Here is a 25,642-nt window from a genome sequence, read left to right on the forward strand (position 1 = left end):
GGTTGTTGAGGTCAAATTCACGCATTTAGTCATTATAAATAAAATCCCATATTTAGATCGATATGTAGTCCTTAAAAACAGCTGAAGTTTGACTATAGTTTAAATTTTTTTTTTTTTTTAACAACTGCTTTTAATGTTTGTATATGTACAATTTGTATGTGCAATGGTGGAAGCTACTTGAAATAGGCACAAACAAATTAAAGTATTTAATTCATTTTTGTAGTAAATGTACCTTTACTAATTGCCATAACATAACATAACATACAAACCTTTTTATATTACTGCACGATGCTGAATGATGTGTCTGACGAGGTTGATGGTCCTCTCTGAGCAACAATTCCTGTCATTCTGTGCTTGTAAATCAGTTTTGTAATCTTGCAAGATAAATTTATGATATGTGTATGATTTATGTACACATACAGTAGCAACCAGCACCAATCAGATAGAAAATTAGTCCAGCAAATGTCTGTCAGACAAAGTTTTCCATTCAGCACTGATATTTGGGGCGAAACACAGAAATATAATGTTGAGTGTCTGATACATCACGCCCTTACAAAGAAAAATATTTATGCTACAAAATGCACCCAAAAATATCTGAGCTGGCTATGAATTCTGATACTAAACGCATTCAGCTTCCAGTGAAGGCAACCAGCTCTGTAAGAAATGAATTCTGCTTATGAGGTCAAGTCTTTACATGATTGTCAAATTATTTGGGCGTATTTCAACAGATATCTTCACATCTTTCATGTTCATTACTAAAATAGAAAGAATAAAGTAAAAACGTTTTAGTGTAAACAGTTATTATGTAACATAAAATATTCCTATTAATTTCTCTGGAATGACTTATTTTCTTGATTTCCATCAAAATGTTTGAAACTTGTATTTTTTTTTCATGTGTTTATATAAACAGTTGTTTTTTTTCTGCTTCTAGATGGGGACTGGAACATGCTAACAGCAAGATGATGGTGGGCCACCACACCGAGCTAAGAGGCCTCATCATCAACATGTGCTCAGGAGCATCCTCAGATGATGTAGAAGCACAAATATTTCAGGCTGCACGATATACTTCATTATTGTAGTCACAAAATTAACATTTAATAAAAGTTATTAAATAACTGATTCATCAGTGTCATCCATTTCTTTAGTGAAAATATTAATTCACTGTACAATGTCATCATGAATCGTACAACATCATATTGTTTATGTTTTATAATGTTTAACCCTGAAAGAACAACGGAGGGGGCCAGGTTTGTCAGTGCACAGCATATGTGCACTATTTTATCCAGAGGTATAAGACCTTTGGTGGAAGTTGTGCCACAGCTGAGGCAACAATGACGTCCACTCCATCCTTCATCTTTTCCTCCATCCTCTTCCTCTGCAGGCTACTGAGCTGCTCGTACCTCTGCATGTCCCTGCTTCCTTTCTACGTCACTGGTGTGGGTGTTTAACGATGGACGGAACCTGGTCAGAGAGCTTTCAGCACCTGTTCACAGCAAATAAAAAGTGCAATATTATCACTAAATGTCCAAACAGGTGGCTAACATCAGTGGTTGTGTCTGAGTGAACTCATGTACACCTGTCAGCAACAAATCTTTAGAAGACTTTTTAAATCATCTTCATGGACAGAAGTAACCAGAGATCAAGGCAAATTAGGAGGAAATGTTTTTGTTCTGAGTTCAAAACTCCTTTTGTTAGATACAGTAGTTATAAACTGTGTGTTTCCATTTTTTTTTTTTATTGAATCTAAAACTTTGACGGAGACATTTACTGACTCATCTTCTATATGGGGCAGCACAGTTGGTCGTCCTGGCTCAAATCCTGGCCGGGGGCCTTTTTGGGTGGAGTCTGTATGTTCTATGTGCGTGGGTTTTCTCCAGGTACTCCCGTTTCCTCCCACAGACCAAAAACATGCATGTTAGGCTGATTGGTAACTCTAAACTGTCTCTAGGTGTGAGTGAGAGAGTGAATGGTTGTTTGTCTCGTTTGTCTCTATGTGTCCCTTGGATGGACTTGTGATCTGTCCAGCGTGTCCTCCGCCTCTCACACAGTGATTGCTGGACATGGACACCAGTGACCCCCGAGACCCGAAAAGGAAGAAACAGGTCAAGATAGTGGATGAATGGATGAAATTCGTTCCTGACTCAACCTTGTTAGAGTTATCTACTTGGATGATTGCACATGCATCAGGGCAAATGATGTAAGACTTTGAACTGAAGTCAAAAGTTTATTTTGGCTGTTCCCTTCAGGGGTCACCACAGCAAGATGTGGCAATTGTGATGCCCTTCCTGATGCCAGCTGGGTTGGAACCCACAATCTCATGATTACAAGACCATGGCACCGACCACAAGCTGCTGTAGCTCCAAATGTGAAGTCAACATTAATCGTGAAAGGGAAATATTGGGAAATGCGCTCTTACATTCTATTTTAGCAGGGCTTAACCTTTGTGTTTAATATACTATTTAGGCCTATATACACATACCGGTTAAAAAAAAAAAAAATTACATATATATATATATATATAGGGTGACATTCCGTATATTTATCGTTTGAATGAATCTCTGGGCCGCGGTAGGTGAATCCTGAGGTTGCGGGTTCGAGTCCCGGTAGTGCAGGAGGGGCTTACGGTATAAAATAATCTTCAGACGGAGTTGACTCGCTGTAGCGACCCCTGCAGAAAGCAGCAGCTGGAAACAAATGTGTGGATGAGACTCCCGGTGTGGGATCATAATATCAGAGGAGTCGGAGCGTCTCTCCCCCCTCACCTCCACCCCCGCTCCTCCTTCCCACAGAGCCGGTGTGGATGAGTGGGGGCCGTCAGCTGATGCCTGAATCAGATTTCCTCCGGTACCGGAGCTAACATGAGAGCGCTGCTTCTCTCCTCAGTGGCTGCCTCTCTGCTCCTGCTGCGGGCTGCCGGCGCCTCCTCCAGCCGCCTCCCTTCATTCATCCTCCCTTTCACCGAGTGCGCCCGGAGCCACGGCTCTTACCGGGGGGCCGTGGACGTCACGGAGTCCGGCAGCCGGTGCATGAACTGGACCGAGGTGGCCGGATTCAAGGAGCGCCACCCGGGCAAAGGGATAGGAGAGCACAACCACTGCCGCAACCCGGACGGCAGGATCCGTCCCTGGTGCTTCTTCAGGAACCACCGAGGCAGGACGGACTGGGGCTACTGCGACTGTAAACAAGGTACCAGCAGGCCCACACCGGCTCCGAGCACTCACCCTCACGTTGGAACAGCAAGACCAAAACACGGAGGCTAAACTGACTGCTCATTCCAAAATACTACAGTACTACTACTAACTGTACACACAATGTGAACTTGGAGGGACGCGTTATGTTTTGTGCTTCAAATGCCATTTCAACTATCATTCCTAAAAATGAAGTTTAAAATCTTCTTGGCTCCTAAAATATATTCTAGACAAATTGTTAAAAAAAAATAAATAAATAAATAAATAAAACTCAATGTCCTGGTGTAACATTGTATGTTTTAAATGTTAGGAGAAAATAAAATAAGATGCACTTTTTGTTCAGAAGCATGCAGAGCACATTGAGTCCATTAATAATTTTATCCCCAGAGATTTTTCATTCATTCAACCTTTATTTATACAGGTTAGTCACACTGTGACGACTCTTTTACAAGAGAGACCTGTTAATTCTTAGATCCAAACAAAAGGAGAAGCATCCACAGTCTCAGAGTCCAACAAATTCACCTTATCAACGAGGTAAATGTGTTGATACCACTACATGAAGCACAAAGTTGCAGCCTAAAGACTAAAATATAACCTTTATCAGGGGAGGTCCTGCTTTTGTGTTTCACATATTAGAAAATAATAGTCTGCTACATGCTTTAAACATGTTTTCTGTTGGATCTACTCAGTGATTTCGCTTTTGCTAAGCAAAACCGTCGACAAGCTTTTTAAAACTGATCATTGAATATTAATCCTAAAAACATGAGTCCAATTCAGCTGATTCTGAAGTGACGTGAAGCTGCACATAATACACAGTGCACAGGTAAACAGATAAAAGTTTTGTTTCCCGTTGAGGATTTATTGATAAAAATTGCCCGTGTAACTTTACAAAGTGCCGCTCAGAGGGTTTGAAGAGCCACATGTGGCTGCAGAGCTGCAGGCTGCAGGCTGCAGGCCCCAGTGCATCTAACTGGAAAACCACAACACAGTTTATCATATCGTGTTAACGGAAAGTGAAGAGATCAAGTTTTAAGTGGGGTGGATGGATGAATGTGAGTTCCATCTGACTCGAGGAGCCAGCCGGTGATATTTTTAGGCTTTATTTTTAGTCTTGCTATTTGTCTGCAGAGTGTGGATAAGTTATATCCCTCCTGCTAAAAGGTCTTACAATGTGACGCGTTGAGTGGTTTGCACCGTCAGATGTGCTGACAGACCTGTTCCGTACCTGTGTGTCAGTTTGGACATACATCTATTTTCTTTACCCGTTTCTCGTTTCTGGGTAGCGGGGTCCCTGGTGCTTACGTTCAGCAGTCAGGGTACCCCATGGACACATCTCACATCCATCACAGGACCACATGGAAACAAACAACCGCTCACATATCCAACAATTTTCAGTCAGGTCATCTGGACAGTTTCTTTTTTTTTTGGTTCCACTTTGGAGTAAGCTGTTTGGGGTAAGAATCAGTTTTGTGTTGTGTGTTTCCTTGACTGATGAAGCCTTCTGGATGGAAGGTGAAACGTTTCAGAAAAAAAAAAAGAAACTGCCCAGATGACCTGACTGAAAATTGTTGGATTGTATACCTGGATTATTGAGCATGGACTTTGTTGGTTAACCACTCACATAATTTAGTTACCAGTCATGCATGTTTTTGGTCTGTGGGAGGAAACTGGAGTACCTGGAGAAAACCCACACATGCAAACTGCACCCAGAAAGGCCCCCAGCTGGGAGACGATCCTGTGACCTTCTCACTGAGAGGCGACAGCTCTACCCGCTGCGCCACCGTGTCTTCTCAGATACAGTCGAACTTGTCTGGACTTGTCCACTGAAATTCCCCACACAAAGCAGAAACAAGCAGGAGGAGTGCACTGTACGTGCACGCATAAGAAATATCAGAAAAGTTCTTGTTCAGGTTTTGTTGTGTTTTCAAACATTAAACTCTACAGAAAAGACGTGCATGACTGTGAAGGTAGACACTAGCACATTCAATTTTACCCCAATTTCTGTAAAAATGCCCTTTTTTTGTTTTGATTGTCAGACGTTCTGTTGGTTGTGGCAGCCATTTGGAATTGGGTTAACTCCAAAAGTTAGTCAGTTGTAGATGTGCAGCCAGTCATTACTTTCTGAATGTTTTATTGGTTCATGAGATATTTTACTAACAGGCAAAGGCCGCTGAGACTGTTAAGACTTTTAAATCTTTTCTCATCTTTTCTCCTGAAGTTTCATCCAGGATGAGTTTGATAGCCTGTTAGAACTGATGTTTTTATTCCCTTGTTGTGTTTTGCACCTTGTATTTCTTTGTTCTTGTTGATTTACATTTTCATTTGACTGAACTGTAAAGCACTGTGGGCAACTGTTGTTGTTTTTATGTTTCATATTAATAAACTGACACTGACTCCAACAAGTAATGCTAAACATGTGAGTATAAATCTCAGTCAGTGCGTAACACTTACATGTTGTGAATGACCTCGAGCTACAATCCTTTCAAATATTACACAGTATCTGTAAAATATACTGAATTACGTCCATTTTCATGTTTTCTGTGGTCAGTTGTCTCAGGTGGCCATCTTTAATTGGGGTTTTGTTTCTGCAAAAGGTAACAAGTTGTAAATGTACATTCAAAAATCACTTCCCTGCAAGTTTCAATGAATGGCCTCACGGTTCATCAGATATTTTGCAAACAGACACAGAAACTCACAGACACAAGCAGACACATTATAATCAAGAACAAGTAATTATCCTCGATTTGCACCGACGTCCATTGTCTTTGTCGTAGAGTGTTTTGTCTTGTTTTCATCTCGTTGTCTTTTACCCCAGCCTTCTTTTCTCCTTCCAGGCTCGGTGCGTCTGCAAGGAGGCCGCTCCAAGCTGGACGGCAGGGTGGAGGTGTACCTGGGAGGGGTCTGGGGCTCTGTGTGCGGCAGTCAGTGGGGGGATGAAGATGCTTCAGTGGTTTGCAGGCAGCTGGGAAAGGGGTGAGAGCGAGCAAACACGTTTCATGCACTTTCCATCTGCCTCCTCGTGTCACAGTCAGACGCAGAGTGCTGCAGCCATCCGTCATAAAAATCCACAACCTGAAGCTGCTTACAGAGGCTTAATGGCTCGGATGGTTCAGTGTAATCATTAGTGATGTTCACAGCACTCCAGACAAATTTACTCTAGGTATTTTGTTCTTTTTGCAGGAACTGTAACTTTCTTGTATGACCTTTACATTCCACATTTTATTACCCTGCAGAGGTGTTTAAATAGTTTAAGAGCTCGGCTATTTTCATACTTATTAGCGCACTACTGTCTCACATGCACGCAGCTGTGTTATACAGTCTTGCCTCTGAGGTTTAGTCAGGCTAGAACAGGTCTTGACGGAGCCCCATAGAGCACTTATTCATTTTTAATCGTGTTCATAAGACGAGGTGGCGCAGCCAGCAGAGACAGTCCTGCTACACGTTTACTCATACATTCTGACATGAGCGCACGGCTGTGCAGCATGTGCATCAGGAGTCAATGAAAGCACACAGTCTAAAGGAGAGAGGGCAAATGTCAGACGTAAGTCAGCTGGAATCCTTGGCGATGACTTTCACATGGTCTGTTATTGAAAGCTGCTGGTGAGCAAACATTACAACTACCAGCGCCAGGAAACAGCTGTGAGACAAGCTGCGCTTGCTTGGACTAGAAGGGCTTGATTTTTTTACTTCTTATCTCATCATAAAATATATATATGTACATACTGTCCCTGCTCGGAAAAACAAAACTGTATATGTATATTTTAAACTTTCTATCTGTGTATTACAAACAACAAACAGAAACATTAGTGAAGGTAAATCATCATCATTCTGTTCATCATGTGACTGGACCAGGACAATTACAGGCTCATTTTCAGTTCTGGGCAGGCTGATGGTACAAAAATTAATTTAAAAAGTTGTCTTAGATCTAAAGATTCCAACAAAAACATCCATAAAAACGTTGGACAAAATTTCTTCGACTACAGTTTTTATTTTGTTCAGTGAAATTATTCAGTGAAGTAGAAGCTAAACCACGAAAAGCTTATTTAAATATAGTTTACAGCAAAAACATATAGGTCTTGATCTCTTTTTACAGACCTTGACAATAATAAATTGTTTTATCATATTAAAGCAGAAACATGAGTTACTTGACCAGTCAGAGACGTTGATCATGGAAGCTGACAGTTCTTCTGCTGCTTGCTTTTTTTTTTTGCGTGTAGCTCTGATTCTGTGCCGTCAGCACATGTGGACATCTGACAGTTAATACTAGACAAATAAACTTCAGTAAAGTCATAAATGTACAAACGAAAAATACCAAAAAGGAGCCTTGAGGTACACCACCATCATTATCAACTATAAATCTTAGCCCATGATCCAAACATTTATTCAAGTGCAAAGTTATCCATGTTTTTAAAATGACAACACATGTGTTTTGATAAGTTTGGATGAGAACACTTAAATGTAAAAAGTCCGAGTTAAGAGCCCATGGTTCATTTTGACCCCAGGGCAGCAGGAGGGTTAATTGCATTAAAGCAGTGGTGTAGTCTACATTTTCATACTGGGTATACTGTGCTTAGAAACCAAAGTACACCAGTTAGTACAATGTATTCATCGATTTATTTTGATTTTTAAGCATATTGAACATTTCAAAATTTCTCTGACGCTTATATTTGAATAAATGTACAATAAACTTTGTACAACAGTTGGCTTCGTATTAAAAACGTTATAGATTTTATAAAACGGTATCAAAGCAAAACATGTTCAAGTATTAAGTAGTAAGTACTGAAGTATTAATCATGCAAAAAACAGGTTGAACCAACTCGACGTGTCTATAAAATGTTCCAAATGTGTAGACAATGACACATGCCCAATAATATGTCACGTATCACCGGGCACTTTTAACTGGGTATACTGACATTCCCAAGCTTTTCTAGTGGGTATACTCCATATACCTGCGTATCGCATAGACTACGCCACTGCATTAAAGGTTTTCTTTTATTCAAGACACATAATCCCACCTCATCACCTTTGTCCAGTTCAGTCTTTATATTTTGTAGAACAAAACATATTTGTAATCTTAGTGGAAATATGTTTTCAAAACCCAAACAGCATAAAATGTAGAACTCAGCTGTTCAAAGATCTATTTTTCTAAGCTCTAAACATGTCGCTTGTTTCACACCAAAAAGTCTTTCATTTTAACATACGTGCGTTCACCAGATCGAGTACCTCAGTGATCATTTCAGTTTTTCAAGCTCAAGGAGACTGCTTTTAACTGACCAGTGACTGAACAATTCTCTCTTTATGGGTTTAGTTTAAAATGCTTAACACCTCCTATGAGATAAAGATTGGAACTGCCAGCAGGTAAATAAGTACGAGTAACTTCTTTGCTTTTGATGATCTCCTCCCAGGATCTCAGGACTCGCTCGTGCAGTTCCCCTCTTTCGGCCCGGCGTAGCTAAGCTCCACTGGATGGCGGTCCATTGCCAGGGAGAGGAGCCAGACCTGCTGCAGTGTCCCAAAACTACCTGGAATGGAGAGGAGTGCTTCCTGGCTGCAGCTGTCACCTGCACCCAGCAGCAAGGTGGGCCTGCTTTATGAGATTATACGAAGACTGAAAATAAATAAGGTCTGACAAGAGTTGAAACCCTGACAGTCCGACTACGCGTGAGAAAGCTGCGGCGCTTGTTGTTTCAAAATCTGTATAAACTTGTATATTTGTGATTTTCAGCTGTTGGTACACTTCCTGTTCGACTGGTGGGGGGTCGATCTGAGTCAGAGGGCACAGTGGAAGTCTTTCACGCAGGGCAGTGGGGCTCCATATGTGACGACCAGTGGGACGACAGCGATGCAGAGGTGGTGTGTCGACAGCTGGGGCTGAGGTACGAAGGTGACACACAAATAGATTTCAGTTTTCTCTTCTATATGAGTTCTGTACAGTAATGGCCATAAGGAAATCATTATCAGAATGTGAAAAAGGGGCGTGCGTAAGAGAATGGAGCTGAGGAAATGTGGGTGTGAAGCCATCTTCCTCTCCCTCTGTCTCCTAAAGTATGACAAGTATTCTTTCCATCCAGACTCACACAGAGAGGAGTGAGCAGTAAAGAACATCTGGGGTCAAACAGTGAATCAGGCTCATTGTTTCTGCATGCATGCTAGCACCACAGAGATATGCATATTTAGCAACGCCATATTCTCTATTAATGTTTTGCATTGTTAATGATTGTATCTGCCGAGCTGTTTCTCATCTATACAGCATAAATGTAAAATATCTGTTCCACGAGATAGAGTATTCCTTGCATGTCGCCTGCTACTTTTTATGCCAGAGTTTTAAATAAAGATCATCTTGCGTTGAGAAATAATGGAGTTCCAGTTAATTTGGTCAAATCTTGAAAATAGCAAAATACAATATCTCGTAGTGCTCGAACTGGGGTCGGAGTGACTCGTTTGTGCCACATCAAAGTTTAGCACATTATCTGTAAAACTGACGGAGTTGTAATCATTTTTGTGTTTGTAAAGTGGATTAGCTGTGGCGGCCATCTTGTATGAGGTCAATTTTAAGTTAATCAGTTGTAAATGCTCACCAAATGATTATTTTCGGAGATATAATGTTCATTAAATATGTGTCCAGTATTTTGACAACAGACAAATAAACACAATCATGCAAAACAAGTGAATTGGTTCACTCTGGATACATATATTTTTTAGAAAGTAAATAACTGATAAACAAAACAATAACAAAAACCATGAATGTACCTCCAGGAGACGTTCCAGAATGTAACTCTATGTACTCTATGTACTCTATGTACACTATGTCTTATACGATGTATTTGTGAGACACAACCACTCAACGCATCTCTTTCCCCCTCTGCGTCTGTGTTATCACAGAAGCAAATGATCTATTTTTACTGTTTGCTGTCTTTTCTTAGTGGTGTTGCACGGGCGTGGGGCCAAGCACATTTTGGAAAGCATTCAGGCCGTGTGTGGTTGGATGAAGTGCGTTGCTCAGGCAATGAGCTCACTCTGGAACAGTGTCCCAAGGGTGCTTGGGGGGAGCACAACTGTCTACACTCTGAGGATGCAGGAGTCTCCTGCAGCCCCCTCACAGGTAGGACAGCATATTTCCTTCACAAAAGTGTCGCTTGCACCAATAGTTTTCTATGATGGTGGCACTTTTAGCATCTCTAATCGTTATATGTTGGAACATGTGTCCTGTAAATCGTTTGATAGTTATCTAGGTTTTTGGTGCAGGTATTTTGACTTGTCAAACACAGGTGGAACAGAAAACATCAGCAAACAGCTGAACTTTACTAAACAGAAATGTCTTGCAGTCATTGTCTCTATTTAAAAGAGCTCACATGTCTGGAGTAATTCTTGGCCATCACTGAATGGACATACTCATGTTTCATATCAGTGTTGCCTGCTTTAACAATTTTGACCAGCTTACTGTATATTACGTACTACAGTCAAAATAAAAACATATAAAGCATAATTAAAAATACAAAAGATTAAAGACATAGCTATCCTTGAATGAATGTAGCCTGCTGCCATTCATGCAAAACCAGGCCTAGAAAGAATGTACCAGTAGTTATAGCCATTTTGGTCCAACCTGGTGAATGACTTTTTGCATGTTTTTATGTGTCGTGAGATCGCATGAAATGTGACGTAGACTCAGAGAATGTACTGTGAATGACTCTCAACTATTATACACTGAATTTAGCTCAAAATCTGGAAAATTGTCTGAGTTCAAAAATGTTTTTGTGCCTTTAAGATCGATGGCCTGTGGTTGCCACCTTGATCACTTGATCAGACCTTACAGACCCAAACATGTAGTGAGGGTTTACTGGGAATGCCTGGCAGAAGGACCTGCCAATAAGATTTTCAACTCTCACCATCACAGCGGAGGGGGGACATTGAGTCCAAATGGCTCACTTGTCACACCTCTAGTCGAGCTGTGTCCCTAAGGATTTTGGAGCCTGTCATGGTGACTGTCCTTGAACCCGGTAAAGGACAACCCAGGTGTGGGAGGCCTTTGAGCTGAAAAGGAGTCTTTATGGGATTTGTTATCTGGTAGGACTCCAGTGACAGCTGAGGGCCAAGTGGACTGCAGTCCTAGATGTTGCTGAGACAAAAGTGAATGTGGAGGACTCTGGTGAGGCACTGGATAGAGATTCTCAATTTACTTCTAAAAGATTCTGGCAAACTGTCAGGTAGCTGAGGGAAGGAAAGCAGCACATTACCAAGACTGCGTCTAGTGGAGGTGAGGTGCTGTTGACCTTAACAAATTATGTCAAGACTGCTGCTCCTCCACACTGAGAGGAACCAAATGGTGTGGTTCAATCATCTCATAAGGATGCCCCCTGAACAATTCCCTATGGAGATGTTCAACTCATGTCCAATTGGAGACTCTAGGACTTCAGAACAAGCAGCAGACGATGAATGGATGAATGAAAGCAAAAAAATATATTTTTTTTTCAAAATGTCTTTTTGCCATTTTTTTTGATTAATTGCTTTTTTTCCCTTTGTGTGTATTGTTGCTCTATGCAGATGGTACCACCAGGTTGATCGGTGGCACTGGAAGCCACGAGGGGCGTTTAGAAATCTTCTACCGCGGTCAGTGGGGTACAGTGTGTGATGATGGCTGGACTGAATCAAACACACAAGTAGTGTGTCGACAGCTCGGCTACAGGTCCAGTGAAGTATTCACTCTCAGTCACGTGCATTCCCACACCCTCCTATCCATCATTAATGACTGAGTCTAAATGTTCCTGCATGTGTGCTTGTCTGCACAGCAGGGGGGGTGAAACTCTTTTTTCTGGAGGCCTGGACATCACTCCTGTCTCACCCTTCAGGGTGGGGTCAGGTCCTATTCTTTTGGATGATGTGAGTTGCACGGGGAAAGAACCAAGTCTATTGTTGTGCAAGAAGAGGGAGTGGTTCCGTCATGACTGCACACACCACAAAGACGTTAAAATCGCCTGCAGCCCTGAGCGCAGCGGAGGTGGCTTTCCAACAAGTAAGACAGCATCTTGTCATACAGTGTGACATATCTTACAATTAACAGGCACCGGTGGAATGAATTGTAGAACAAATGTTTTGCTTGTATGTTGTCAGCTGCTATCAGCTACACCCAAACCCATTCAAAGGACTGCTGTAATCTGTTTGAAACAGTTTCCTTATCAATACATCAGAGCTTTGGTGTTCCATTCAATGCTAGTCAAAGTGGATGGTTTGTTTGCCCATAAGGAGGTCGGAGTGCAGTCTAAGGCTTGGTACCCAAAGGTATTGGTCCACATTCATGTCAAGCATTGCCACCTTACACAGCCAAGACAACTTTCATCCCAGCAGAATTACAATAATGATCATCTGCATTATCTGAGCTGATCCTTGATGCAATCCCTCATCCACCTTGAAGCTGTCACTTCTAAAGCACATCTCACCACTTTCCTGCTGTCCTCATACATGTCCTGTACCAGTCTAACATACTTCTCTGCTGCTCCAGATTTCCTCTTGCAATACCATACCTCCTCCCTCGGCACCCTGTCATACTTTTTCTAACTCTACAAAAACACAATGTAGTTCTTTCTGACCTTCTCTGTACTTCTCCATCAGCATCCTCAAAGCAAATATGTCATCTGTGGTGCTCTTTCTTGGCATGAAACCATTCTGCTGCTCACAAATAGTCACCTCTCATCTAAGTCTAGCTTCCACAACTCTCTTCCAGATTTTCATTGTATGACAAATTAACTTAATTCCCCTGTAATAGCTACAACTCTGTTTACTATAATATTTCTATGTAGGTTTGGGGTTGATATGTTGATCAGAAAATTCCCTTGCACACACCGAGCTGTGCCTCAGATTGGCTGTTTGTACCCAACTTTTAATCAATGTTTTAGACTTCTTGTTTTCAGTCAATGACATGTTCAAAATGCACTTCATAAGATTTGGCCATAGTATACAGATGGTGAAACTGAAAACTGCATACCAGCAGGTTTATAAGTAAGTGGTTGTGCACTATAAACAGTGATGGTATGCAAAAAACGAACATTAAGGGGGCCAATACAGGTGAGTATTGGCCCACTTCGAGCATTGATTCTTAACTATGTTTCTGATTAATTTTTGGAGTCGACCTGGTTCAAAACGGTTCAAAATACTATAACGCAGCCATAAGTTGAGCTAAAATTTGGACTGGTTGTAGCTAAGAGTCAGTCCCAACAATACTTCAAACATGTCAGAGTCAGAGTTTCTTTATTGTCATTCGCACCTCATGTGGTACATGTGGTGGAGCGAAATTATGTACACAGGGTCCCAGTTACATCCAACAATAAAATGTAAAAGAAAAACATTAATAAGATCTAAGATATGAACTAAGAAAAACATCAACTAAATATACACTAAGCACTCATAACATAAAACACTGAACATCAGCACAAACATGAACATGAGTCTGTGTGAGCGGATGTGCACGCATGAACACAACAACATGGAAACAGATCAGCAGCAACATGAAACAGATCAGAAGCAACATGATATGATTTTTCACAGTGATTATTCTAGTTAGAGATTCATGAGTCTAACAGCCTCAGGGTAGAAGCTGTTCCTCAGTCTAGTGGTTCTACACTTAATGCTCCTTAACCTCCTTCCTGAGGGGAGTGGGGCAAAAAGTGTGTGTGCTGGGTGAGTGAGGTCCTTCATGATGCAGGTAGCCCTCTTCCTGCATCTAGAGGTGTAGATGTCTGTGATGGTGGGGAGGCTGACTCCGACAGTCTTCTGTGCAGCCTTCACCACTCTCTGCAAAGCTTTTCTTTCTGCAGCTGTGCAGCCTCCATGCCACACATTGATGCTGGAGGACAGGATGCTCTCCACTGCACACCTGTAGAAGGAGGTGAGGACTGAGCTTCCCAGACCAGCTCGTCTCAGTCGCCTGAGGAAATAGAGTCTCTGATGAGCTTTCTTGATCAGGCTGGTGGTGTTGTTGCTCCAGCTGAGGTTGTCATTCATGTGTACACCCAAGTACTTGTAGTTGGAGACCACTTCCACTGCAGATCCTCTTATGTTCAGGGGAGTGTAGATGTTTTTGTTCCTTCTGAAGTCCACAATCAATTCTTTTGTCTTCTTCACATTGATGTGAAGGTTATTCTATTTGCACCAGCTCCCCAGGTGTTCCACCTCTTGCCTGTAGCTGGACTCATCATTGTTTGTGATGCATTCCTCCACCGCTGTATCATCTGCAAACTTTACAATATGACAGCCTGGATGGGTAGCTGCACAATCATACGTGAGCAGACTAAACAGGAGGGGGCTCAACACACATCCCTGAGGAGAGCCAGTGCTGAGGGTTATAGTGGAGGACGAGAAGTTGTGGATCCTCACTAACTGTGGTCTGTTTGTTAAGAAGTCTAATACCCAGTTGCAAATGGAGCGGCTTAGTCCTAGTGTGAGTAGTTTGTCCATCAGGGTTTGGGGGATCATGGTGTTGAAGGCGGATGTGAAGTCCACAAAGAGCATTCAGACGTAAAGAGTTTTTCTGCTCCAGGTGGTTGAGCGCAGTGTGGACCACAGAGGAGATGGCATCCTCTGTTGATCGGTTCTCACAGTATGCATACTGATGAGGTTCCTCGTTGATGTTGATGGTTGTTTTGATGTGAGTCATGACCAGTTTTTCGAAGCATTTAGCGACTATTGAGGTGAGGGCCACTGGCCAATAGTCATTCAGACCAGTCACTGTAGAGCTTTTTGGGACTGGGATGATGGTGGCAGTCTTCTGGCAGGTGGGAATTGTTGCCAGGGTGAGTGAGGAGTTAAAGATGTCGGCCAGCACCTTGCAGAGCTGATCGGCACAGTCTTTCAACATCTTCCCAGGGATGCTGTCTGGGCCGGTTGCTTTGTGCGGATTAATCCTCCTGAAAATACTCCTTACTCCGGCTGAGGTCACGCTGAGAAGCTCTTCATTTGGTGGTGAAGCGAGTCTGGTGCTGGGTAGTCTGTTCAGGTCTTCAAAGCATGCATAGAAATTGTTGACTGTTTGAACCAAAGGATGAATTGTGAGGGAGCGAGCAGTGTTTCTCTTTAAGAAAAATGGGAGGGAGGCCCTTTGATGTGGCATTGACTGTCTCTCTTTGGTTCTCAAAATGGCAGACGCTCCGTGTGGTTTGAACTCAGCATAGCATTTTTCTCACAAAGATTTTATAATTCTCAGCTTCTTTTTGCAGAGAAAAACAACTATTTACACGAAGGCACGGGTTTCACCCGTGAATTTTGGCGTTTCGACAAGACAAAGGTTTTTTCCTGAGGTCGGCCTGTTAGCTTAGCTTGTAGCTTAGCCTCTCAGCTTAGCTGCTTTTAACGATCCAAAAATACCATTTTGGACAGTTAAAATAGATTTAAAGAGAAAATAGAAAGGGAGGAGTCAGTGAAGAGCACCGGAGTTGAGCCTTTTGTCATCCCGTGTCTTCAGTAGAAAGAGAGAGACACGAAGAAACGATAAAGCTGATGAATGGAAATTAGGTTGATAATTTTCATTTATCATGTGATGAATTTATTTATTGTTTATTGTGACAGGCCTGGTTGTTACTGCTTTGTCTTTAGAGTTCACACAGACTCTTGTTCAGGAGCCCAACGCTGTTTGGCAGGAGCCTAAGTAGAGTTGCGATTTCTGGCCCAGGCCCGTGTCCGAACCGACTCGAAATTCAGGCTGGGTCTGGCCAAAATTATGTGCTTGATGGGCGGGCCGGGTCGGTCTCAGGCTTTTGATGCAGTTTTAATTGAGCATGTGGCCCCGCCCACCCTTTGCTCTTATCGCATATCTGAGGATTTCCAATTGACCCACAACAAGGAACATAATGGAGCTGGAAAGTATTAAACTAAAGCTAAAAAGCAGGAGAACTCACTCTACAAAGCCAGCACAGTGAAACCTGCTGATGTGTGTCAGGTGCGCACTCAGGTCCGACCGGCCAATTGAAAGAGTAAAAAAAAAGTCCCGTTAAGCTTCAGATGGATCACCGGATCATCGGCAGTGCGTGTCCAGCTCCGCACCCTGCTCTCATCTGCAGTGGAAGAAGTTGCAGCGCCTGAAGCTACAAAACCTGAAGCGAGCAGCGCATTCAATTAAAATATCCTTGTTCTATATTTTTTCAAATAATTTTATTCTAAAAATATTTTTGTTCATCTGTATAATAGCCTATGTTTACAGTTGATTTTTTTTAGGTTATTCATTTTGTATGTTAATATCCATTTGGTGACTTGTTAATAAAAAGAAATCTTATATTGTCCTTTCGTTACATTTTTAAAATATCATGTCAAACTGATTTGCTTACAAAAGCAGTAAAAGCTTAATTAATAATACATCCATCCATCCATTTTCTTCTGCTTATCCGAGGTCGGGTCGCAGGGGTAGCAGCTTAAGTAGGGAGGCCCAGACTTCCCTCTCCCCAGCCACTTGGACCAGCTCCTCCGGGGGAATCCCGAGGCATTCCCAGGCCAGCCGAGAAACATAGTCCCTCCAGCGTGTCCTGGGTCTTCCTCTGGGTCTCTTCCCGGTGGGATGTGTCTGGAACACCTCACCAGGGAGGTGTCCAGGAGGCATCCTAACCATAGATGGGGGTAGGAATGTAGATCGATCGGTAAATTGAGAGCTTCGCCTTTTGACTCAGCTCTCTCTTCATCACGACAGACCTGATAATACAGTCCTTTTTTTTCTTTCGGGGTTGGGCCTTTACAATTAATTAGTCGTGGCGTGTCGGACTCTGTCAAAATGTCTATGGGATTGGGCCGGGCCGGGTGGGATTTTTTAGGTCCAAATGCAACTCTAAGCCTTGGGCAGCTGTACAAACGCCCCACTTAAGTTATGGATCATAACTGCAATTTGTGTGTTTGCTTGGGTGTTTGTGTGTGCATCCTCACAGTGAGCCACAGACAGATGGGTCTATGTTTACTCTGGAAAAGGAAGAAGCAGCAGATAAGCACTTTGAACCCTTTCTCTCCCCATTTTCACACTTGTTGAGATGGTCATCGAGGTTACATCGAGCCGTGTGAAAACCCTAATGCACTTTGTTCTGTGTGTGTGTGTGTGCGCGTGCGCATACTAGTTAACAAGAGGGGATATGTATTTGTGTTTCAAAGCAAGAAGACCAACACAGGCATTTTATCAGTAGCTAACACCAGCAGAGAAGTAAACATTCCCACAGTTAACTCATTGACTCCTTATCTCACCCTCCAACACTTCTTTTGCTTCAGTCACCAAATGTTTGAATGTTGCATGTTTTTCCATTTAATCAAAAGAGTGAGTTCACATTAAAGAGCTTGAAAATTAAATGTTTATCGTTCCTTAAAGTAATGATTATCACCCACTACATTTCCTGTCAGAGATTTACACTCAAATTAAGGAAAACGACAGAGAAATGGCCATTTTGTTCAAATCGTAAAAATAATTGTCACGTTCTTGATTCTGAGAATTAGCTCCTGCCCTAACATGATAAATTCCCTGGTTCTTGTCTAAAGGTTGCAGGGGAACAACTCAACTGTGCTCTGATGATATTTATTTAACTTTTAAGCTTCTCACATCAGCAGCAGAACTTTATGATGCAACATTATAAGCAGCAGCAGTTAGTAGTAGATTGAAAAACTTTTACAATTACTGATGTAAAAACTGAAATCGGTTTTTATCACCATCAAAAATTCAACAAATATCAAGTAAGATTTTAATTGTTTAAACAAATAGTTAATTCCTTAAGCACAAAATATATCTCAAATTAACAGTCTACTCAAATAAATGTAGTGCCATGATGGGACGACGATGACGTTACTATTTCCTCATTTATTTGACCTATGGTGGACCAGTTGGTAGAGCTGTTGCCTCTCAGCGAGAAGTCTAAAAATGTTAAATCTGGTTCTCTGGACATTCAGTGTTTCCAAATGTCTGGCATCTGTACTCATCCCTTTAGTTGGCAGCTCAGAACACCACATACAGAACACCATGGACTTTGTGGATAAGGTGAGGGACGTCATCATGGAGACTGATGAAACAATGGTCTCTTTTGATGTCACATCACTCTTTACGTGCATTCCTGTTGATGATGCAGTAGAGGTGGTCAGTTTAAAATTAAAAGCAGACACCACTCTGAGCAGCAGGACCACACTCTGACCACACTTTCCATAGAACAATTGTGTCAACTCTTGAAACTGTGCCTGCAGTCAACCTACTTCACATATGGGGAGCAATATTATAGGCAGAAACATGGATGTGCTATGGGGTCTCCAGTTTCTCCTATTGTTGCCAACCTGTACATGGAGGAGGTAGAAAAGAGAGCCTTGATGTCCTTTTCAGGGACACCACCAAGTCATTGGTTCAGGTATGTTGATGACACCTGGGTTAAAATTAAATCTCAGGAAGTCCTAAATTTTACTGACCACATCAACTCTGTGGATAAATACATCAAGTTCACACGAGAAGATGTAAAAAATGGCAGGTTGGCTTTCTTGGACTGTGAGGTCTCAGTCTCTGGTAGAGGACATTTGCAAACTGAGGTGTACCGCAAACCCACCCACACAGACCAGTATTTGCAGTTTGATTCCCATCACCCTTTGGAGCACAAGTTAGGAGTCATCAGGACTCTGTATCACAGAGCAGACAGCATCCCCACTAACTCAGGAGCCAGGCAGAAGGAGAAATCCTACACAAGACAGGCTCTAGAGCAATGTGGATATCCTAACTGGGCCTTCCTGAAAGCAGAGAAGAAACTCAAACAGGACTCCAGTCAGCCAACAGGTGAAAAGGAGGAACCCAGACCCAGACCCAGACCGGTGGTCATTCCGTATGTTGAGGGAGTATCAGAGAAACTGAGACATTTATTTTCTAAACATAACGTCCCAGTGGCTTTTAAACCCCAAAATACATTACGGCAAAGACTGGTTCATCCCAAAGATCCAGTCCCCCGGCACAAACAGAGTAATATTGTGTATGCTGTTCAGTGTCAGGAGGGCTGTGATCAGTCCTACATCAAGGAAACTAAACAGCCACTGGCCAAAAGGATGGCCCAGCAATGAAGAGCAACAACATCAGGCCAGGACTCTGCGGTCTACACTCATCTCGGATGAAAGACGAAACGTTTCTACATTTTTTTTTTTGTTTTGTTTTTTTGAATGTCCAGAAGACATTCAAGAGAGAGAGAGAGAGAGAGAGTGAGAGAAAGAGAAAGAGAAAGAGAAAGAGAAAGAGAGAAAGAGCAAGAGAATGGTTGTTTGTTTCTGTGTGTCCCTGTGATAGACTGGAGACCTGTCCAGGGTGTCCCCGGCTCTCCCACAGTGACTGCTGTATATGGGCACCAGTGACCCTAAAAGGAAGAAGCGGGTAAAGATAATGGATGGATGTAGTATTTTGCTAACAGACAAAGAAATCTTGCAGAAAATGTTTAAGCTCAATGTTTCGAGTTGTGGATGGCTCAGCTACTTACAGAAAAAGTTTTTACTTATTACCTGCTGGACGGACTGACATGTAATTTTGTATGTTTATTTTTTATGGTTTCTTAGCTGTGACGCCATCTTGGATCAAACTGACTCGAAAAGTTAATCAGTTGTAAATGTACAGCCAATTAATATTTACTTGAAAACATCATTAAAATCCATCCAGTGGCAATAGACACACAAACACTTGAACACACAGACATGGGGAAATCAAAGGTCACAACTCTACAACACACACATAACTCATTTAATACCCTGATCAAATGAAAGACATTGTTATTTCTGTGGCTAATTATGTTATTTTTAGACCAAATTGAGACCACGTATAAGTGTAAACTGCTGGGGAAACTTACTCCATGTGGAAAACACATTAATGCTCACTCTAATGACATTATTGTATGAATGTGGGCTTTTGTAGCTGCAAGCTCTAAGGAATGCTGAGCAGAGAGTACAGAATGGATTAACTGCAGCGTTTCTGTGAACGTCTCAGAGAAAAAGGACAAAACAGACTTTTAAACACACACACACACCACACACAATTTCATGGTAATGAGGTGTTTTGTTGTAAGATGGCAGACAGGTGTTCCCGTGTACTTTCCTTGTAGAGAATGTGTCTGCACATGCTGCCACTCATGTGAGTCTGGAGGATCAGGTTTGTTAGGAATGCAAGAGGACTTCTGAACATTTTCACATACCGTGTTTTAAATTTCTGCTGGGAGAACAAATAAAACGTTGCCAACAACGTGTAGATTAGAATATTGTCAGTTTCGATTGTTAGGCCTGCACTAAAAACAGTCATGTTAGAAGTTTCTTCCCGTTAATGCAGGTTTTTTTCTTTCAAGTGCGTCCTCTCGAGGGAATTAACGAGTTTTCGCGTCCAAAATTTGAAATCCGTTCCATTACTTTGTGAAGTTCCCTTAAGCTAATTGTAAAATGAGATTCAGAGGCCCATACATGAGTCTAAATGTAATGAAACGTGTGTGTGTGGTTCCTGCAGGTATTCCCATCAGGCTCGTGGGAGGAGAAAGCTCCAGGGAAGGTCGTGTTGAGATCTATCTCTCTGGTCAGTGGGGGACCGTCTGTGATGATGGATGGACGGACCAGGATGCTGAGGTGGTGTGTCGGCAGTTGGGCTTCAGGTATTCATATATGCACTTTGTCTCTTGTAAAACAAGCCACAAACAAAATGAAAAGCATGTTCGTGAGTTTCTTTATGCCCATCAAGTTTCCATTTCAACACACTGCTTGCAGGTGTAAATTTCCGCCTTGAGTAGTATAGGTTACTTGCTGGTGAGAAATATTAATTTTAAAATGTTTTGCATTGTAGTGATTCCAAAGGATCCATTGTCATTGTCATTTTTATGACCACGTCAATTAAATTTGACCTCTTCCTAACCTCGTATATCTTTTGGAAAACATCACTTATGTTCAAGCCGGACAAACAGAAATCAAACGTTGCTGTTTTTCCACAGCAATCATGGTGCAAACCTACACCAGCCCACGCACAACCTGTCAAAAAAACTGTACCAGGAGTGACAGTGAGTGGTATAAAACACAGCAGGAAGGGAGGAGACTCTTGAGCTTTGAATGTTTGGTGGCTCGTTTCTTTTTACCTTCAGCGTGCAGGCTAAAGATAAACCATTCATGCATACTAAGGATTAAATTGCCAGTAAATATTATATTCTCCTATTAGATCATCTGATACAGTAAAACATGGGTGAGCTGTGTGATTTTCCTGTAAGTCCGTGTGAGTTATTTGCTTGTTTCATTCATGTCATTCAGGAGATTCTACCTTTGACACATTGCCCACAGGAGTCTTGCACCAGAACCCATTAATTAATGGGCTAGCTTTTGTCAAGGAATGCAAATCCACTGCCGCCTTTCATGCCAGAGTTTTACAGTAAAACCAGATTATGATGAGAAAGGACCAAAGTATAGTCATTTTGGTCAAACTTATACATTATATTTTTTACTAGATCTTGTGAGATGTGATAGCTCTTGGACTGTTTTGAATAACTTTCAGCTATTATCAACTCAAATGTAGCTTAGTATCTAGCAAATCCATTAAGTTGTTGCTTTTTGCCTTTGGCCATGAGGACAGTCTAGAGACCCAAGATGCCTGGAGTGTATTCTACAAGTTAAATGTAATTAGTACATGCATGGTTACAAGTACAACAAAAGTTTGCAATAGTTTGCATACATTTTAAGCATACAGAATTTTTTAAGCTTACAGAAAGATCTGAAGCTCTCGACCTTGACCTCTCTAAGGGATTTTAAACATCTGCTAAGTTCATGGCAAAAACCAACACAGACATGTTCCTGTTTTTAGTATTTTACATGGCTTTATAATGTAGCTGTTTTATTTTATTTTATTTTTTTTACATTTTTTCAAGTTACTTTTCATTTTATCTGCTTTTTTATGATTGTCTAGTGTTGTTTGTACCTCATCTGTGTTTTTAGTTTAAAACAGGTCTGTCTTGTAAATGAGTCCTCGTGGCTCAATGAGACTAACCTGTATAAATAAAGGTTGAATGAATGAATGAAAATCTTATTTAAACATTTTATTTCAGTTGTGATTCAGTTCCGGATGTTGGAAAAGCTGAAGTCTGGTGAAAACGTTGAAACATGATCACTCTTTACATTACACTCACTTAAATGAATCCAGACTGCCGGCTCTGTTTGCAGAATCCATCACCACCTTTCAGACTTGGCAGATACATCTGGTGCTCCTGCCCCGGTTCTCCATCGGTTTTTCCTCTTTTTTTATTTCCACTTTAAATTTAAGCCTTGATCTTGACTGAATTTATGTTCAGTTGAAGGCTGGAAAAAGTGTTTGAAACTGTTTAAAAAGACTGTTTTTGTGAATTCTGATTCAACATTCACACTATTGTGACCCCGTTTAGGTTTTTGTTTTCAGCATGTTTCTTTTTTCAGACTTACAATTTCTGAACACTGTACATTTTAGCCATTCATATGTACGGGCGGCTGTGGCTGAGTGGTTAGAGCAATCGTCCTCCAATGCAAGAGTTGGGGGTTTGAATCCACCAGCAATCACATGCTGAAGTGTCCCTGGGCAAGACACTGAACCACTCAATGCCTCCGATGTGTGTCCCATCGGTGTATGAATGTGATGAAACTCTGATTAGTCTCTTTAGAATGATTTGTTCAATTAGCTTTGTATAGATCTAGCAGAGTGCTGTATGAATGTGTAAATGAGGACACAGATTGTAGTGTAAAGAGCTATAAATACGGTCCATTTACCATTTACCACATGTTATTCAGCTCATCCAGGAGATGGGGGCTCTGATTTTGGGGGTTTGTAACTTGTATACTTTTGAAACTATTTACCTTTCTTACAAATGTTTTCCTAAAACATTGAATCCATTGAAATCTGTTCAGTTTTTTTCCCCAAAAATATTCAAAAAAGCGTTCAATACCAAAACAACTGGACTTTATTTGTAACAGAAGACGTTTCGCTCCTCATCCGAGGAGCCTTCTCAATTCAATGAGCAGAGAGTGAGAGATTCAGGTTATAAGGCTGAGTGAGATAAGACACACACACATATGTAGATTTGACGTCACAACTCAACACCTTAACAGTGGGGGTTTCTTAAGATCTTTGTTCCTCTAATTCACAGATGAGGCCCCTCTGTTCCCATCAGGTGTGAAAACCGGCTGGGAATCTGTTTTAAAGTTGCATTATATGCTTTTGAAAGTGGAAATCTGAGGCCTCTTCCTCTAAGAGACGGCTTTTCTCTTTTTTTACAAAAATTTCTTCCTTCACCCCCCTCTCAAACCATCTGTGTTCTCGGTCCAAAATGTGCACATTTTGGTCCTCAAAAGAGTGTCCCTTATCTGTGAGGTGGAGGTGAACAGCTGAATCTTGTCCAGAGGAGGTGGCTCTCCTGTGTTGAGTCATGCGTCTGTGAAGAGGCTGTTTAGTTTCTCCAATGTAGAGGTCTGGACAGTCCTCGCTGCACTGGACCACATACACTACAACATTCAGTTTGTGTATGGGTGTTTTGTCCTTAGGGTGGACCAGCCTCTGTCTGAGAGTCCTGCTGGGTTTGAAATGTACTGGGATGTTGTGTTTGTTGAAAATCCTTCTGAATTTCTCTGATACTCCAGCAACATAAGGGATGACAATGTTTTTCTGTCTGCTGTTCTCCTTTTTCTGTTTATTGGTGTGTTTTGTAGATTTCCTCGCTGACTTGACAAAAGCCCAGTTAGGATATCCACATGTTTGGAGAGCTTCTTGAATGTGTTTTTGTTCCTTTTCCTTCCCTTCTGTCTTCATGGGGACGTGTTTGGCCCAATGCTGTAAAGTTCTGATGACAGAGAGTTTGTGTTCCAGTGGATGGTGGGAGTCAAACAGAAGATACTGGTCTGTGTGGGTTGGTTTTCTGTCAACTTCAATGTTGAGGCTGTCCTCTCTTTCCATCTGAACCAAATCTGCATCTTGTCATATCTACATATGTGTGTGTGTGTGTCTTATCTCACTCAGCCTTATAACCTGAATCTCTCACTCACAGCTCTTTGAATTGAGAAAGCTCCTCGGATGAGGAGCGAAACGTCTTCTGTTACAAATAAAGTCCAGTTGTTTTTGTATTGAACGTTTTTTGAATTTATCATGTCCTGGATGACTGAGAATCTTCACCAGCATTTTCCAAAATAGTGTTCTTTTTAAAATATGCTTCAGTAAACGTTCTTGATTTTTGTCTTATGATTCATTTAACTTAAACATCTAGCTAATTTTAGTTTTTAGCTAGCTTTTTGAAACTTACTTTTAGCTACCATTCTGACACTTTTAGTTTTTAGTTGGCCTTTTTCTACTTTAGGCTTTTAGCTAACCTTTTGACTGTGTAGCTTTTCTCTAGCATTTAAATATTTTTAGCTTTTTGCTAATATTTTGCTGCTTTTATTTAACATTTTGACTGTTTGGCTTTTTGCTAGCACTTTGAATCTTTTAGCTTTACGCTAAAACTTTTGCTGCTTTTAGCTAACCTTTTGTTTTCAGCTAGCATTTTGGTATGGTTGGCATTGTTTGTTGTCGCTGTTGTCCATTGTTGTCATCATTCTTTGTTGAAATCAGGTCTCTCTTGTAAATGAGTTCTCAAAGCTCAATGGGATTTACCTGTCTAAATAAAGGTTGAATGAAAATTTTGCTAGGATTCTGATTGTATTAGCTTTAAACGCAGTTTCAGCTTCTTCTGCAAATTTCAGTATTCATCCAGCCTTCTGCGTTCACAAAGCATTATTTTTTTTAATTTTTTTTCAGACAATGCAGTTGCTTTAGTTTCTCTTGAATCTTTTTATGCTTTTAATAATGGTAGATATGAGCTTTGGTGTTTTCTTGCTTTTTTCTTGTATTTTACTCTGGATGGCTATAAATTTTAAATATACTAAACATCCTTTAAGATGATTTTTTTTTCTTTTACTAACAAATACTGGTAAGTCAGCTTCTGAGACTCTTCTTTCATTTCCTTTGAGAAATCAAAGCGATGACAAAGAAAAACCTAAACAAGAACAACCTGTCTTCATTTTTCTCACATCACGGCTCAGAAAGGCCCCTTAGCTGCCCTTTTCTGTGACCCAAACTCTTTGAATGGTACATCTGGAGCACATAAACATGAGCACAATGAAAGAAGTGTGTTAGAGGTGTGGAAACGCCATGTTCAGATCATCAGTTTGTGTCATGCTGGGTGTGGTGACAACTTATTATGTGACAGGTCTCTAAAGGCAAAGAGTCGGATCTTAATGCAATAAAGCAAAATCTATACTGACACGTGCAGATTCACACAAATTAAATGAAAAGCCATCAGCTTGATCTGGCCTACTTGTTTAAATGCACTGAAATGTTCTAGTTAATAAATATAGATCCATCAGCATCCTGTTTTGGAATGACGTAGTTACAAAAAACGAGTGAATATTTACCTGCTTGTAAATACATATTGTCATAGCTCTGCTCTCTGTCAGCTCCTCTGTCATGCTGCACACTC

The 25,642-nt window shown here is 41.3% G+C and overlaps 1 protein-coding gene across 1 annotated transcript in view; it reads left to right on the plus strand.

Annotated features, from left to right (window-relative positions):
• Positions 1–2,858: 2,858 nt before the first annotated feature.
• prss12 (serine protease 12) overlaps positions 2,859–25,642 on the plus strand; it is a 39,589-nt gene continuing 16,805 nt past the window's right edge. Inside the window, exons 1-8 of the mRNA XM_037674326.1 lie at positions 2,859–3,186; positions 6,023–6,161; positions 8,594–8,766; positions 8,914–9,064; positions 10,112–10,290; positions 11,730–11,871; positions 11,978–12,198; positions 20,641–20,782. Of these exons, the coding sequence (XP_037530254.1) occupies positions 2,859–3,186; positions 6,023–6,161; positions 8,594–8,766; positions 8,914–9,064; positions 10,112–10,290; positions 11,730–11,871; positions 11,978–12,198; positions 20,641–20,782 (1,475 nt within the window). The remainder of the gene's footprint in view (positions 3,187–6,022; positions 6,162–8,593; positions 8,767–8,913; positions 9,065–10,111; positions 10,291–11,729; positions 11,872–11,977; positions 12,199–20,640; positions 20,783–25,642) is intronic.

The sequence above is a fragment of the Nematolebias whitei genome, chromosome 3 (genome assembly GCF_014905685.2).
Source record: "Nematolebias whitei isolate Nwh7 chromosome 3, NemWhi1, whole genome shotgun sequence".
Lineage (NCBI taxonomy): Eukaryota > Metazoa > Chordata > Actinopteri > Cyprinodontiformes > Rivulidae > Nematolebias > Nematolebias whitei.